The sequence below is a fragment of the Platalea leucorodia genome (assembly GCF_965183815.1).
Source record: "Platalea leucorodia genome assembly, chromosome: 3".
NCBI lineage: Eukaryota > Metazoa > Chordata > Aves > Pelecaniformes > Threskiornithidae > Platalea > Platalea leucorodia.
The window spans coordinates 67,439,478-67,454,510 of NC_138825.1; the positions used below are offsets into that span (position 1 = coordinate 67,439,478).

General features: G+C 38.3%; 1 protein-coding gene across 1 annotated transcript in view; it reads left to right on the plus strand.

Moving 5' to 3' along the window:
• ARHGAP18 (Rho GTPase activating protein 18) overlaps nucleotides 1-14,560 on the plus strand; it is a gene marked incomplete at both ends in the record, with an annotated part of 68,519 nt that extends 53,959 nt beyond the window's left edge. The window contains 6 exons of the mRNA XM_082305438.1: nucleotides 1,556-1,638; nucleotides 2,867-3,073; nucleotides 3,882-4,028; nucleotides 9,681-9,805; nucleotides 11,025-11,086; nucleotides 14,469-14,560. Of these exons, the coding sequence (XP_082161564.1) occupies nucleotides 1,556-1,638; nucleotides 2,867-3,073; nucleotides 3,882-4,028; nucleotides 9,681-9,805; nucleotides 11,025-11,086; nucleotides 14,469-14,560 (716 nt within the window). The remainder of the gene's footprint in view (nucleotides 1-1,555; nucleotides 1,639-2,866; nucleotides 3,074-3,881; nucleotides 4,029-9,680; nucleotides 9,806-11,024; nucleotides 11,087-14,468) is intronic.
• Nucleotides 14,561-15,033: the final 473 nt, after the last annotated feature.

A 15,033-nucleotide genomic window follows, 5' to 3' on the forward strand; every position in this document is an offset into this window, starting at 1 on the left:
GATACTGACTGGAGCCAGGAGGGTTTCTGCTTGCTGCTCCTGAGCTGTCCGAAGGCTTACGTAGTTTTACTTACCCAGAAAATACTCAGGTGCCAGGATCCGAAACACTTTCTACATTGAGCCAAAGGATTTGATGCAAAACAGACACAGCACGTCATAGCCTCCCATTGTTTAAATTGTCTGCCCATCTTGTTGGTTGCATGTAATAAGATTAGGTGTTACAGAAAAAGAGCCATCTTTGTGACAGTCATCAGTGTTTTTCATGATACTGTGACTAAGTAGTGTGGTTAGAATTAAACAACTTAATTTAAACAATTTAATTTCTTAATTTAAGTAATTTAAACAACTAAAATTCAGTCGTTATTTAGGTGAACAGACAGAAAACCTTGATTTAAGTAACAAATTTTAATTGTTTTATAGTTGTATTTTTGCTTACTTTCCTAGGAAAAGGTTGATTCTCATTGCTTTTTGAGATACACTGTTATCACTACTTGCACGTTTTAAATGGCTATATAATTTGTCACTCATTTATTCAGATCCTTAATTTTTATTATGGTAGAAAGTAGTCAGCAAGGGGTTTTTTTATTTCATCGATGAACTTTTTTTTTGGCAGTATCTCCCAAACTGATTTGGATTTGAAATAGCAGTTCAGTTGGAATCACAGCAGGATGCATGAGAACAACCCTGTTGAATTTTGAAATAGTGTAATAAAACTATGTCAAGTGCAGGTACCTGCCTCTTCACTTGTTTTATGTATGGCCTGATTCATTAGGAATCTGCGGAGAAGACTTGCCAGAGCACATCCTCTAAAGCATGACAGGAGGAAGTTTATGACAAGTGACAAATGTGGGAGAGTTGGGGCTTTCTGCTACTCAACACTGCCAGAACGTAGGAGCTCTTCTAGGAGGTGGAGGAGTGTAGGGATGCACTTGTCCTGCATCTTGGGTGAATGACGCACCACTGAGCGATTGGGTAAAAGGCAGAACCAATGTCACTTTTCTTTAATTATAGCTTGCCACATTTGGTACGGCACTCACTGCTGCAGATACGTGTTAAGTTTCTCTGCCCTTGGCTTTATCCCCGCTGGTTTGCCATTGCAGCTGCTGCTGCTTATGTCGCTGGAGATCTGCCTTATTCAGCAACACGTGGTATTCATTCTGTGTGGGTGACTTGGGAGACCATGCAACTGTTAAGGCAATCAGAGAAACTGTGAAAGCAGTTTTGCATATACCCTTTCATATGTTGGGGCACAGGCTCAAAAAGGGAGGAACTGTTAGCTGACTATTTCTTCTTGTAACATTGCAAAATAAAGAATCACAAGGCATCTAGAAAATATTGCCAGAAGACTGCTGAGTCATACAGCAACTGAATCCTAAAAGAACATTTGGAAATGAGTATCAGAAAACAAGGATCTGCCAGTCCTTTGTCATACTGTGACAATTAGCCACGTGTATGCATTCAGCATTTTGCATGAAGTTTCCACTTTGAAATCGTGCTTTCTGAAGAGGAGAAGTGACAATTTAAAAACACTGAGGTTCATGTGCTTCACTGGCAGATCTTCCAACGAGGAAACAGCAACTGCAAGCTTTGAATCTTTTGGTTCTCCTCCTGCCTGAAGCGAACAGAGACACTCTGAAGGTTAGAATTGCTAATACTTTTTTCCTGCACAAATATTTTGTCTGTTTCTGTGAATCCACTTTAATGAACACTGTTGTTTTTTAACATTCTTTTTTTTCAGTTCAAAGTTAATGCTGAAACTAGTGATTCTTTTTTTTTTTTTTCATATTTCACAGAACTTCAGGGAAAAAAAAAACCAAACCTTAGGACCCTAATTCCTCTCAAATGACTTTTAAGAATGTGACTGGAAATTTTTCCAGGAGATTGAAATAATAATCTCCCAGTTAGCGACCTTTTCTCTTACAAGTTTCGTTCCTTTTTTGCAGCAGCAGTCATTATTTTCAATGCAAAAAATAAACAGTGTTAGAATACTATGGATGAGAGTTTGCTTTTGTGAAATAGGTTTAGCTCTTCATTTTTATTCCCTGCTTTTCTCTGTGCTGTTTGTTTCTGCTCTCAATAAGCTAGAAATTTACACTTCCTATTTGTATTTGCAGCACGTTACACGGAGTCTTCCAATTTGGGCTTGTCCTTTTGTAGCAAAGCTATTCATCTTTTTCAGAATATGCTTACTATTAAAATTGCTACAATCAAAAATGAATTTGCAGGATTTGTGTAGGATGCAAAACATCTTCTGTTACAGGCAAAAAAATCCTATTAGGTCTTACTGTTTAAACATTACTTTCTTTTTGAGTTTATTTACTGTGTGGAAGCAGCCAGGAGGGCTCCTGAGTTGAGTTACAAATATCTGGAACTGAATGAATTGAAGATTGTCAGTTTGTAACTGGCTACCCGTCATTCACAATGCAGTGGTTTACTCACGAATTGCCTATGCTACAGAACTAGCCGCTCCATGTTTCCATAACCATGACAGCTGGCACTATTGTGTTCACTTTCAATTTAAGAAAAGCCAACAGTAATGTTTTTGAAAGCATCTGTGGGATGCTACTTATGCACCTACATAACGAGGGTTTTGGAAAAATACTTCCTGTGCAGGGCTTCGAAGTCACTTGAATGCTTTTGAAAATGTTATTCACAAAAATAACAAGAATGATTTACTTCATTACTTAAAGGAAACAAAACTTGCATTACAGTCCTGTGAACAAACATGTCCCTACTTCCTATTATTGATTGCTTTTCATGTGGTTTTATTAGGAATAAAGAGCTTTTTCCAAAAACATGTAACATCATGTTTCACTCTCACTTTTTCATGTGCAGAGTTAAGCTGTAAGTTCTGCTGTTATTTCAGGTACTGCTTGAATTCCTCCAAAGGGTAATTGATCATCGAGACAAAAATAAAATGACGTTAAAGAATGTTGCGATGGTGATGGCCCCAAACCTTTTCACGTTTCATGGGTTTGGCTCAAAGACAATTGAACAAAGGGAGTTTGTTATGGCAGCTGGAACAGCAAATGTCATGCGCTTAATGATTCAGTACCAAAAACTTCTCTGGACAGTAAGTGTATTCGTAAGGCGGGGCGGGGGAAATCATAAATTTCACAAACAAGGCATCTGAACAAAGAAGTAATATGAACTTCTTTCCATGATATAGCGAAAGATCAGCCTTGTCCAGCTGGGTTCTTGCTCATAGGTAACTCTTATGGGAGTGAAACAGAATGATTACATCTTATTGTAGAGTTAAGCTCTGATGGTCAGGGTTTTAATATTGTATGTACCATATGTGAACTCAAAAATAAGTCCTTGGGGGATCTTTGGCCTATCAGTATGCATTGTTATGAGGAATTTATTCTTTTCTGCTCAGAGATATTAGCAGGAAACATGGTGTTTTAGTCTGTTTCCCTTTTGGGTGAAACTTCATATTATATAAAACATGTTTTGCTAAAACATGAAGTTGTGCCATGGTCTTAAGCAAAGCTCTAACTTAGACAGACTGGAGAAGTTTGCGCTTTGTTGTCGGTCAGCAACTTTAAACAATTTTGACCTTTGCTGCATGTGAGGAAAAGTTATTAACACCACTGTATAGACTAAGTGTTGAGTGAATTTTTTGACCGAGGAAAGTAAAAACACTGCATGATTCCACCTCTCTTCCCCTGAGAGCTTACTGGATGGAATATAAAATCAAAAATTGAGTGGTTTTTAAATTGTTTTACAGGTTTATATTATTTGAATCTTTAATTATTACTGGAAATAAATACTATTTTATTGAGTTCTACCTGACAATCTGTCGATTTACAAAGTTTTCATAAGTTAGTTACCTAAGGAAATTATGTAGTTATTCATACTTACTGTCTATATTCATCTAGATTCCTAAGTTTATTATTAACCAAGTGAGAAAACAAAACACTGAAAGCCAGAAGAAGGAGAAAAAGGACAAAGCTATGAAGAAACTTCTGAAAAAGATGGCATGTGACCGGGAAAAGCATGAGAAGCAGGAGAAGACCCCTAATGATGTAAGGAAACATATGTCTGAAATGCTTTATTAATAAGACTATCATCTCCAGTGAAAAAGTGAATATAGCAGAGGGGATATCTACGTGTTATTTAACTGTGAATTTCAATAGAAAGCAAGTTAATACGGGTTTCATAGTTTATGACCAGCATGACACATTTAGAGGGCTGGGCTGTTTGTTTGTTTTCCCAGATTTGTCAAAATATTTCTGTTCTGAAAAACGATATCCCACAGGTTGTTTCAATTTGTGCCTCTGAAACAAAAGTATGTTAGGTCTGTATCTGTAGAGGGAGCAAGTGTTGTGGCAACACTCAGTATTACTGTACCCACATTTAGATGCATTGCTGCCAAATGTAAGTCACTGCAGACCATGTGTTTACTTAAAAAATAAATATCAAATAGTGAAATCTAGATCTATAATAGTGTTTGGAAACAAAGTTAGCATTTAATCCTTCTTCCTCCTACAGGAGCTCCTAAACCACTGAACTCTTTGCCTCAATGAATCTTTAACTATTCCTTGTAAAGTGGAGCATGCTAGAGCATGCACAACCTGCCCACGCCAAGAAACCCCAAGGGATGAAATAAATGTAAAAAACTAATAAACTGCTTCTTATGCAGCTGTTGTCCAAGTGTCTACTCCCAATTTACCCCGTGTATATAATCTACAGTCCAGTATCTCTCCGTTAGGTTACTGACTTCTGCCAGACCCATCATTGATGTCAAGGCATAAGTTTCAGTGTAACACTCTTCATACATTCTTTACAGTGAAAAAGAAAAAAAGCATGTGGCATTATAGTATTAATTTTTCCTGTACTTTAGGAATATTTTAATTGAACTGTTCCCACTGACATTGAAACTTTTCAAAAATGTATCTCATGTACCTTGAAATTGCTTATTATTTATGATTTCAATGAAGTTAGTAATTAAAATTTTTTGAAGCTCATTAGCCTATACAGTATGGTATCTTAATTATAATGCATTTGAAATACATGATTCCAAAGTTATTTTAAATATGTAAACAGGTAACACTAAATATGTGTATCCTGATAACATAACATATACATAACAGATTTAGGCGGTATGAAAATACCACCTTGTAGGTTGAAGTCATACTGAAGATTCTGGTGAATTAGAGACATCTTGTGGTAGCTTGTAAAAATGCATTGGTCTGGTTTATGTTTTTCTTATCAAGTATGTGTATGGCAAACTGTTACAAAAAAGGGTCATCATATTCTAATAAAGGGTTTTTTTTTAAGCTATTAAGCCAAAAAAATAGAATATGGCAAATGAATATGCTATATTATCCCTCAAATCTGCCTGGTTGGATCTTGCAAGTATACCTTCTTTTTTTCTTTTGAATGTACAAATAGCTGGATCCTTTGGACAACTGCATCCAATATCTGCTGGAGACTTACACTTTCGTGTTTCTACCTCATTTTGTATGCAATGTTTGACACATCTCTTAATGTCCAAAATTAATTAATTCCCCAGGTACCACTTTGCCTTACTTTCATATCTATCTATATGAAGTAATCTGTACATAGAATAAGGACTTACATACAATTTTAAAATAAAGCTAATTAAACACTGACATTTGTTTTACGCTGTCTAATAAGAAGAGAATTCTTTGAATACAATTCAGTTGAGTTATGATGAGATGACACTTAATGCTGCCATCCCCTGTTCAACATAGAAATAACAGTAAATACACTGAAATAGGCAAATGCTGTTGCCACTTCAGGTATTGGATTTTTTTGTAATTCAGTGCTGTTGGTCTTTTAGAGTAAAATACGCTGTTTTAATCCTCTGGGGAGTTAGGGCTGGAGTCTCATGTATTACATTCTTATTCAAATGTAAATGTAAAGTTCCTATTCAATAATTTCCTTTAAGCCCTAGAATTCTGTGGGGATTTTCTTCAAAATTAAATGGTACAATTTTTCACAAATCCTTCATGCTTATTTGAAGCATTCAGTAATTTGGGTGCCTGAGAACATATTACTCTTAAAATCATAGTCACAAATTGATAAGGCTTCATTGTGAATGACAATTTTATACATTTTTCTAAGTAAAAATTTGTCTCATTCTTTAAGGAAAATTTGTTGTGGTTTTTTTCCTCAATTTTCAATTTATACTGCCTTAATTTGAAATTGAGGTAATTTTCGTCTGCAGTTCCTGAACCGCATTTCATTATTAGATGGCAAGTGAGGCACCCAGACTTGCGGTGAATCTCCACTCCAGTGAAAACTGTTTGAAACATTTGAGAGCAGCTGAATAAAAACTAAGTAAAAGTTGCTATTTTCTACCACATGCTGTGGCACCCCACATGATTCAACATAGATGGACAGAGCTTGAGTCGCTTCCATACTCTCCAAAAATACCTCAATATCTGCATTCTTAATGGCAGTCAGCTCATTCGGATAAAATTTCATCTTATCTCTGATTAGGCCTCTCTATCAATCACATTTCCGTTTTTAAGACAGAGGTTAAATAACATTTACTGCAAACTTTGGGCAAGATCTCTGTACAGTGCTGAGAGTGGTTAATATTAGAGGGCTCATGAGGGTTAATTGAGAGTGGTTAATATTAGAGGGCTTGTGAGGGTTAATTGCTTTTCATGATGCCTATGCATATCCATGGCCCCAAGTCAGTGTTAGGGATTAAGTCTTTATGTTGTTGTTGGGGTGCATAATGCTCTAGCCAGGCAAAGAAAGGTGCCCTCAGGACTGGCAATTTACCTACTAGCATTAGCCTGATTTATACCATCTGTCTATGTTGCAATTGTTCCAAAAAAAAGGAGCAGTCGTGTTAGCAGCACAATGCAGTGCTACTGGGCTTATCTAACACAGGTTAGAATAGCCATTGTATCCCATAGCTGTTCTGTTTGCATAACCTGTTTGAATTTTCACAGTATAACGTTACTGACTCTTGCTGAATTTGGTATCCACTGCAGTGCCAGATTATTTACTAAAAAAATTGCTACCTGCTAAATCTTTTCTCTTTATATAGTTTTACAGTTGTTTGTCCCAAACTAGGTGCAGCACTTTGCAGTTCAGAGAGAACAACTGCATCCCATTTCTTTCAGATTTTGTCTCCCATGTAGCAAGATCCTTTTGAATTCCAGTTTTGTTCTTCATAATGCTCATGGCCCATTCCTGGTTGGTATCATTCGCACATTTAATAAGTATATATTATATTCCGTCATCTGAGTCATTAGTGAAAACACTGCATAGTCACTTCGTTCCTTTCTTCATCTAACCTGATGAATATTTAAGTGTGTCATGCAAAATGGATCAGAATCTGGAAGAGACCCACCCCAGATCCTATAGCCAAGCAGCTGCAGTTCTTTTGTGATACATAGATTCACGTCCCTCTGAAAAGAAAGGGTTTGAAAGAAGATGAGTACCTCACAGGTGACTGCTGTGCCTGCTGCAGACTAAATGTTGTAGGCCAGTGTATTTTCCATCAACTGAAGAGGTCTCTCTCTTCAGGTTTTTAAAGTGTGGAAGTACTGAACTCAGCCAGAGGTTTCAGTGTTGTAAACCTCATCCTGAGAGAGCCTGTGAGGCAGGAGAGGGGACCTGCAAACTAAAGAGTATAGGTGACCCACCCTTCAGCATATTGTCAATCATCTTATAGGTACTTCGCTTATATGTTGTGATGTGGAGCCCTAACTTGGACGTTTTGAAGTATTCTGTGCAGAGAACAGGTCCTTCTCTGACTGCTCCTAGACGTTTTACGGCCACGTTTTCTTTCCCAGCAGCTTGCACAGTGAATGGGCTAGGGGATGCTCAGTATCTGCTCTCTCTATAGTTGGGCACCATGAACATACTGTGCAGCTGAGCATGAGTTCGTCTGTAAATGCAGGTGGTGAAAGTGGCAAAGTGCAGTCATTAGCTGAACTAATAATGATTCTGTCTGAATAAACAAAGTAATTATTCTGTTTGATCTGTGACCGTAATGTTACAGCTCTGTGGGCGTTTCTTGTTCTTTCTCTCATATACTCAAAGCGGGCATGTTTTTAAATAATTTATCATATGCCTGCTGTATAGAAAAAAAACCACCCTGTTATCCAGCTGAAGGTTGGAAAAACTCCATTAAAATCAACTGAGAGAAAATGATACAGAAGTGTATACAAAAATGAAAACCAATTTAAATTTGCCATGCTGACTTCGGTGAAAGACCAGTTAGGGACATCTGTAAATAACCATTTAATCCTAAAAAGTTTCCTTTCCTTTTGCCAGGATCTCAACAGTTTGGAAAGAGGCAAAAGATTTTTAAGCAGGAGTTAACTTCCTAGCAGATGGCTACAGCCACTGTTTCCATAGGTGGAGGCCTTAAAGGACAGATTTGACAAATTTAGGGATAAATGTAGGGAGTTGCTCTTTGAGATCCGTTGCAATCTTACAAATCTTTGATTCCACGATTACTACGAAGCAAATTCTCAATTTAGTGATTCTTAATGCTTTAGACATAAATAGTTATTATGTCTAGTATTTTTAAATCAATAAGACTGGATATAGAAGGATTGTTTGGTTAAAATTACTTAGCATAGCTCATCATTTGTATAGTAATGAGCCTTTACCTTTCTCAGGAAGCTGTGCTTCTGATGCTGCTCACGTTTATACTTGTTCTATATTCATTTAACTCTGATGGTTTCAGAGAAGCTATTCTAGATTCACAGGTGCCCAGATTTGTTCATTGATTATGGAAGAAGAAATGTTCAGCCTTACAATTGCAGTAAATAGTGGGGGGGAAGAAGAGTATGAACTGTCATAATCAACCTTGACTACTGAGACTCTTACATTTCTTTTTCCTATCAAAATGAGTACATTTGGATAAATGGTAATGTAATACGAATAGAAAAATTACCTCAAGATTTCCAGGAACAGAAATTAGGACCTTATTCACAAATAAATTATGCCTTTTGTAACTTCAAATGTCGTGTACTGCAAGTTGAACAGAAAAACTGTCCTTTGGAGCCCTCCTTCTCTGTAACTAATATGATTGATATTCATCATCAAGGATTTTTGGGTTGAAATAAAATGCATATCCATTATGTAGTCAGACCTGCAAGTTGACTAGCCGAATATATTCTGGAGAATAAAAAATAGGGACAAAAAGCTGCAGTAGTGACTATCTGTTTTAAAAGGAAATGATATTTGAAAAGAGGAATCACTTAAAGTAGACTGACCCGTGAATACTTTGTGATTTCTTTTTTTGGCATGAAATTCAGATTAAGTGAAACTGGAAAGGTTTCTTCTGGAAGTTTTAGTGGGGGGGTGGTGCAGGGGGATTGCCTGGCTTTCATGCCTGCAGCAGGTCTTTTCCATATCAATCTCATATGCTTGTTATCATACCAAAGTGTGTTCTTAATATAGCAGTAAGTGTTATTGTTATTCTTAACGTCTTTGAAAAATAATTAAACACTACTGTTCTTTTGTTCTAAAGTTCTCCCCGCTGTTAAAAAGAGATTTGAAGGTCTGATGTAATTTACTGAATTACTGTGTAGTTATCATATTTCTGCAGCGAAGTGTAGTAGATCGTAGTTAAGTACAGAGCACTGTACTAAGTTACTTATTCCATACTGTATTTTGAGAAGCTCATCAAAGCCAGCTGCTAGCAGCTTTGTTCCAACATCGTTATTGCTTTGCAGGCTGATGTTCCTCAGGGAGTGATACGGGTGCAAGCGCCTCATCTTTCCAAAGTTTCCATGGCAATACAGCTGACAGAAGAACTGAAAGCCGGTGATATAGTAGCCAGGTTTCTCAGCCAGAAAAGGTACAAGCACATTTTTGTTTTGTTATCATTTTGGGAGAGGTGGCTTTTCATATATTATATCAAGAAAAAAAGTTTTAAAATACTTTTAAGTCCAGGTGAGTTCATGAACTTTTCGGCTGAATTTAACCATTAAAATACATGCTTGAGGAATTAACTTAATGCTCCTAATGTCATTAAAGCTCACGAAGCCTTCAGGAATACATGAGTGCCGTTAGTAAATAATTAACTGCTATTTAATCTGATGGGTCAGGAATAGTTTTGTAACTTTCTGGGGACAAGACAGAAGGGAACTCCAAGAAAATAAGTCAAGGAAACAAAGGAATGAGGAAAAGAGAAAGAAAATATTTTGTAAAAAAATGCATTTATATATAGCAACAGTATAGGTATTGGGATATAAATATGTGCAAATGTTGTGCATGTGCAGTGATTTAAAAGGAAAGCTACATTTGAGTCATCCAAATCCATTTAGAAAGGGAGAAGTTTTAATCAAGCTTTTACATCTCTTTTTTTATATATATAAGCAAAGTAAGAAATCAGAATAGACTTAGCAAAAAAAATACTTAATATATGCATCATATATAACTATTCATGCTAAAGCAATAATATGGTACACTAGTTGAGATTAAGAAGCTGCTTTTTGCTAAATGCTGTTTTTAGAGGTTTACACTTTTGACAGAAAGTTATTTTCTGGCTGTGCCTTAGCATATATTATTACAATTAAGCAGTGAGAATAATAGAATCCCTTTGTAGTACGGGGACTTTATTCTTCCACTGTCTGTTTTTTACTTCTTTTAGTTGCAGCAAAATTAAAACCAGCAAGAATGTGGTTTCTCCCACCCAAAGCTTTTTTCAGAAATATGAAGTGTTTGAGGGGAATACTTATTTTTGCAGCAGCAGCAGCGAAACCAAAATCAGAGGGTAAATATCAGGCTACTTGGTAATAACAATGGAATTCTTTTCTAAACCCCACAGTTTCTTCACATCTATCTTGTTTTACCTTTTCTATAGAGTATTGCTCACTTGCAGGACTATTCATTTGCACTAGCACACAAGGGTACTCTTGTTCACTTACTGTATCAGTAAATGAGTATAAACACGAGGGGTTTATAACAGGTACACTGCTGATCTTAATTAGCATAATTTCTCCCAGACATGTTTAAGTGGCCGATGTGCAAGCTCTTTTGCAATATAGTTATTAATTGTGTTTTGTTCCTGACAGTGGAAATGTCCAAACACTCAAGAAAGAAGAGGTCTTTCTTTATGAAATAGGAGGAAATATTGGTAAGAATGGCTTCTGAACAACTTCTTTTGCTACAATAGGATTCCTTGGCACGTTGTCCATGGGCTTCACCGTGGCTGCATTTTTATTCATGTCCCTAGTTCTCCCTGATGCTAAGGCAGACGGTTAACCTTGGGTAGAAGGAAGCAGAGATGTTGGTGTGATCATCATATTAGTAGTATCTTATTATCTCTCCCAGAGGAAGACCGCAGCTGTAACAGATGTTCCTGATATGTGTGTACAGTGAAGAAGCACAGAAAGGTTGGGTAGGAAGGTGCTTGAAGTTCATCTTATTCATCTCTTTGTATTGAGGCATAAGAAGTGAACCTACAGTCCTTCATGCTCTGCATTTGAGCGTTGCTTGCAGGTTCCTTTGGGGAAAAAAATGCTCAACCAGAAAGCTGACCTAGTGATAAAATTTTCCAATCGTTAGTCTTTTCTGCTCTGCGTTTTCCAGACCCTCTTCATTAAAGCAAATAGAGGATCAGCAAGGTTAATGCCAAAGGACAATTTTGAACACAGTTCTGACATTTTCTTTGACGAATGCAGAAGTATTTTTGCATTGGGAATCTGTTTCTGATCCCAGTATTTTTCATATGCTCAGGAAAAAAAAAAAAAGAGAACTAGAAAACAGTATTGGGTTGGTCTTACATTTACTTTTTTAACTGTGACCTGTTAAACTTTATTTGAAGTTATAAAATTCCATGAATAAGCAGTACTTCTGTACTCTGCAAGTTTAAATCCTGTATGTAAATTGCGACTTCTAGCATTTTTCCTTTTTACCTAATCACTATTTTAAATCAATTTTGCAACAAATACGATTTCGTGTTTTTACTAAGTCTGATGGCAAAAAAAGAAGTTACTAAAAGATAGCTGGATGCCAGATTAATGTATTATATGTTGTTTTGCATATCCAGTATGTACATACATTTGCTATGCCTGCTAAAGCAGGTTGTGATCTCAGATGTAAGACTTTTCTAAAGGAGAGGAACGTCTTGTTTATTGTACAGATGTGTAATCATTGTAGAAAAGTTTTTGTAACAGAATTCCAGTGAAACTGGAACAACCTACTGTCACTTTAAACATGTGACAGAAATTGTATGTCTCTTAGAGAAAATACATGGCTAGTTGCAGATTTAGAATCATATAAGGGTTTGGGTTGGAAGGGACATTAGAGATCATCTGGTTCCAACCCCCTGCCATGGGCAGGGACACCTTTCACTAGACCAGGTTGCTCAAAGCCCCATCCAACCTGGCCTTGAACACTTCCACGGATGGGGCATCCACAACTTGTCTGGGCAACCTGTTCGAGTGCCTCACCACCCTCAGAGTGAAGAATTTCTTCCTGATATCTAATCTAAATCTACCCTCTTCAGTTTAAAGCCATCACCCCTTGTCCTATCACTACATGCCCTTGTAAAAAGTCCCTCTCCAGCTCTCTCGTAGGCCCCCTTCAGGTACTGGAAGGCTGCAATAAGGTCTCCCTGCAGCCTTCTCTTCTCCAGGCTGAGCAACCCCAGCTCTCTCAGCCTGTCTTCATAAGACAGGTGCTCCAGCCCTCTGATCATCTTTGTGGCCCTCCTCTGGACTTGCTCCAACAGGTCCATGTCCTTCTTATGTTGAGGGCCCCAGAGCTGCATGCAGCACTCCAGGTGGGGTCCCATGAGAACAGAGTAGAGGGGGAGAATCACCTCCCTCGACCTGCTGGCCACGCTTCTTTTGACACAGCCCAGGATACGGTTGGCTTTCTGGGCTGCAAGCGCACATTGCTGGGTCACGTCCAGCTTTTCATCCACTGGTACCCCCAAGTCCTTCTCCTCAGGGCTGCTCTCAATCCATTCCATTTGTTTTGCCTTGTTTTGTTCTGTTATGAAATAAGATAGAAAGCTTAGATGTTTCCTTTGTCTGAATAGTTTGCTTCCAGACAATTTCAACTTTAATCAGCCCTTACAAATACTAGTCCTTATTAATACTCTCAGTTGAGATAAGAGAAACTCCCTGACTTTAACCTGCTGTACAGGTTTACGTAAACCAGCTGTCCTGATCTTTGCCATTTCTCTCTGTCTGCCTGATGTGACTTACTCATGTAGACAGAGCCCAAAAGCGAGAAGACTCGTCAGGCTTGTGATACACTCATATGCTTACACTTGTGCTCCTAACTGTAACATGTGCAATGCTGCGATCCTGTCCCCTCGCAGATGGAGCTGCTGACGTCTCTAGGTGTTTTTGAGTACTCAATACACTACAGGGCTTCAGGGCACTGAACGGGACTTCTGCCATTGCTTTGGGACCGGGACTGGATAGGGACATGGCAAGCCACTGTCCCTGTGCTCTCACTGCCTGAACATAGAATCATAGAATCATTAAGGTTGGAAAAGACCCCTTAAGATCATCACTGTGTAGGGGAGAGGGCCTGGTTCAGCAGCGTGGGTGGTACAGGTCATGTAGGTTGGGATAAAAATCCTAAAGGGCAGACAGGCTGCCACCTGGCAAAGAGAGCGGATGGAGAGGGAGCAGATGGAGACCGAGCCTGGTTGAGGAGGGAGTCTCGCCGCCTTGCCTGCCCTGCGCAGGGAGTCCAAAGAGGTGGCAGACAAACCCAGCTGCAGCGTCGCACCTCTGCTTGCCTCCTGCTTCAGGTGCATGTGTGCTGGAAACATCTGGCTGGCACACGAGCCAATCTACCCCAACCACTTGCACAGTGGAGTGGGAGAGGGGCTGCGATGTAGAGCTGCAAATGCATGAGATAATGCTTTGCCTGTGAGGGAATGGGAAGAGTACGCAGATCTTGATGGATCAGCATATGCTATTTTCATCATAGCTACTAGACATAAATTAATTGCTTGTAACGCACCAAGAACACTGTACTACTTTTCCCTCCTAGGACAGTAACCTCTACAAGTGCTATGCAGAACTGCTGACCAAGAGGAGCAAGATAGGGAGTAATGGCTTCTGAGCAAGAACAAACCTTGCTCAAACTTTCCATTTAAGAAGGGGAAAATAACCTTAAATTTTAATGGGTTTTTATGCAAATGTGAACCTAGTGTTTCGATTTAACCACAAGAGGACCGGGGCCTTGCTTCTTTTTTCCTAAACCTTCGCAGAGAGGAGCTCCCATGTGCGCGGTCTGTGTGAAGAATCTGACCTAGAACATGCCACAGAGGTGGCACAGCCCCTTCCCTCCTTTCTTCTTCCTCTTTCCCCTTCCTCCCCAAGACAGATGGGAAGGGTAGAGCACGTCTAGGTTTTAGCTACGTTGTCCTTTGTTTAATACCACAGAGAAGGCTTGAAAACCTAAATGGAATAAAACAGTGACAGGAACTTTGAAAATTGTTTCCTTTCTTTTTTGGTACTGATGTAGCCACACATCTCTTCTGTTTCTAGGAGAACGCTGCCTTGATGACGATACCTACATGAAGGACCTACACCAGCTCAACCCAAATGCCGAGTGGGTTATAAAATCTAAGCAGAGCTAAGCTCACAACTAATGGCAAAAGAACAACCTGTGGACTTACTTTGTAAGGCTGATGTTTCAAAGGGATAGTGTGTCCTTTCAACATTCAACTGTGTTATATATGTTAATAGAACCTTATCCAGTTTAAAAAAAAAAGTGATGGAAACCCAACAGTGATTACCAGTAAATTTTCAGTTTTACTTGCAGCAAAATTTTGGAGATAGCACAGTTTTCCCCCTCATATTTGAAATGAGAATAAGTACCCTAAATATTTTAATGGCACTAATCTACCTCCCATCTGGTAGGTCTTGTTTCAGAAGAATTTATTTTTCAAACAGATGTTTAACCTCTTTATATTAGAGATCTACAATCTGTTTGTGTAGACTTGTGTGTTCATATAGGTCTTTACAGTTCTAGTACACTGGAGAACCAAATCCTGATGAGCACTTCTAAATGGTACAGTATTAAAAATACCTAAAACCAGTCATATGAATT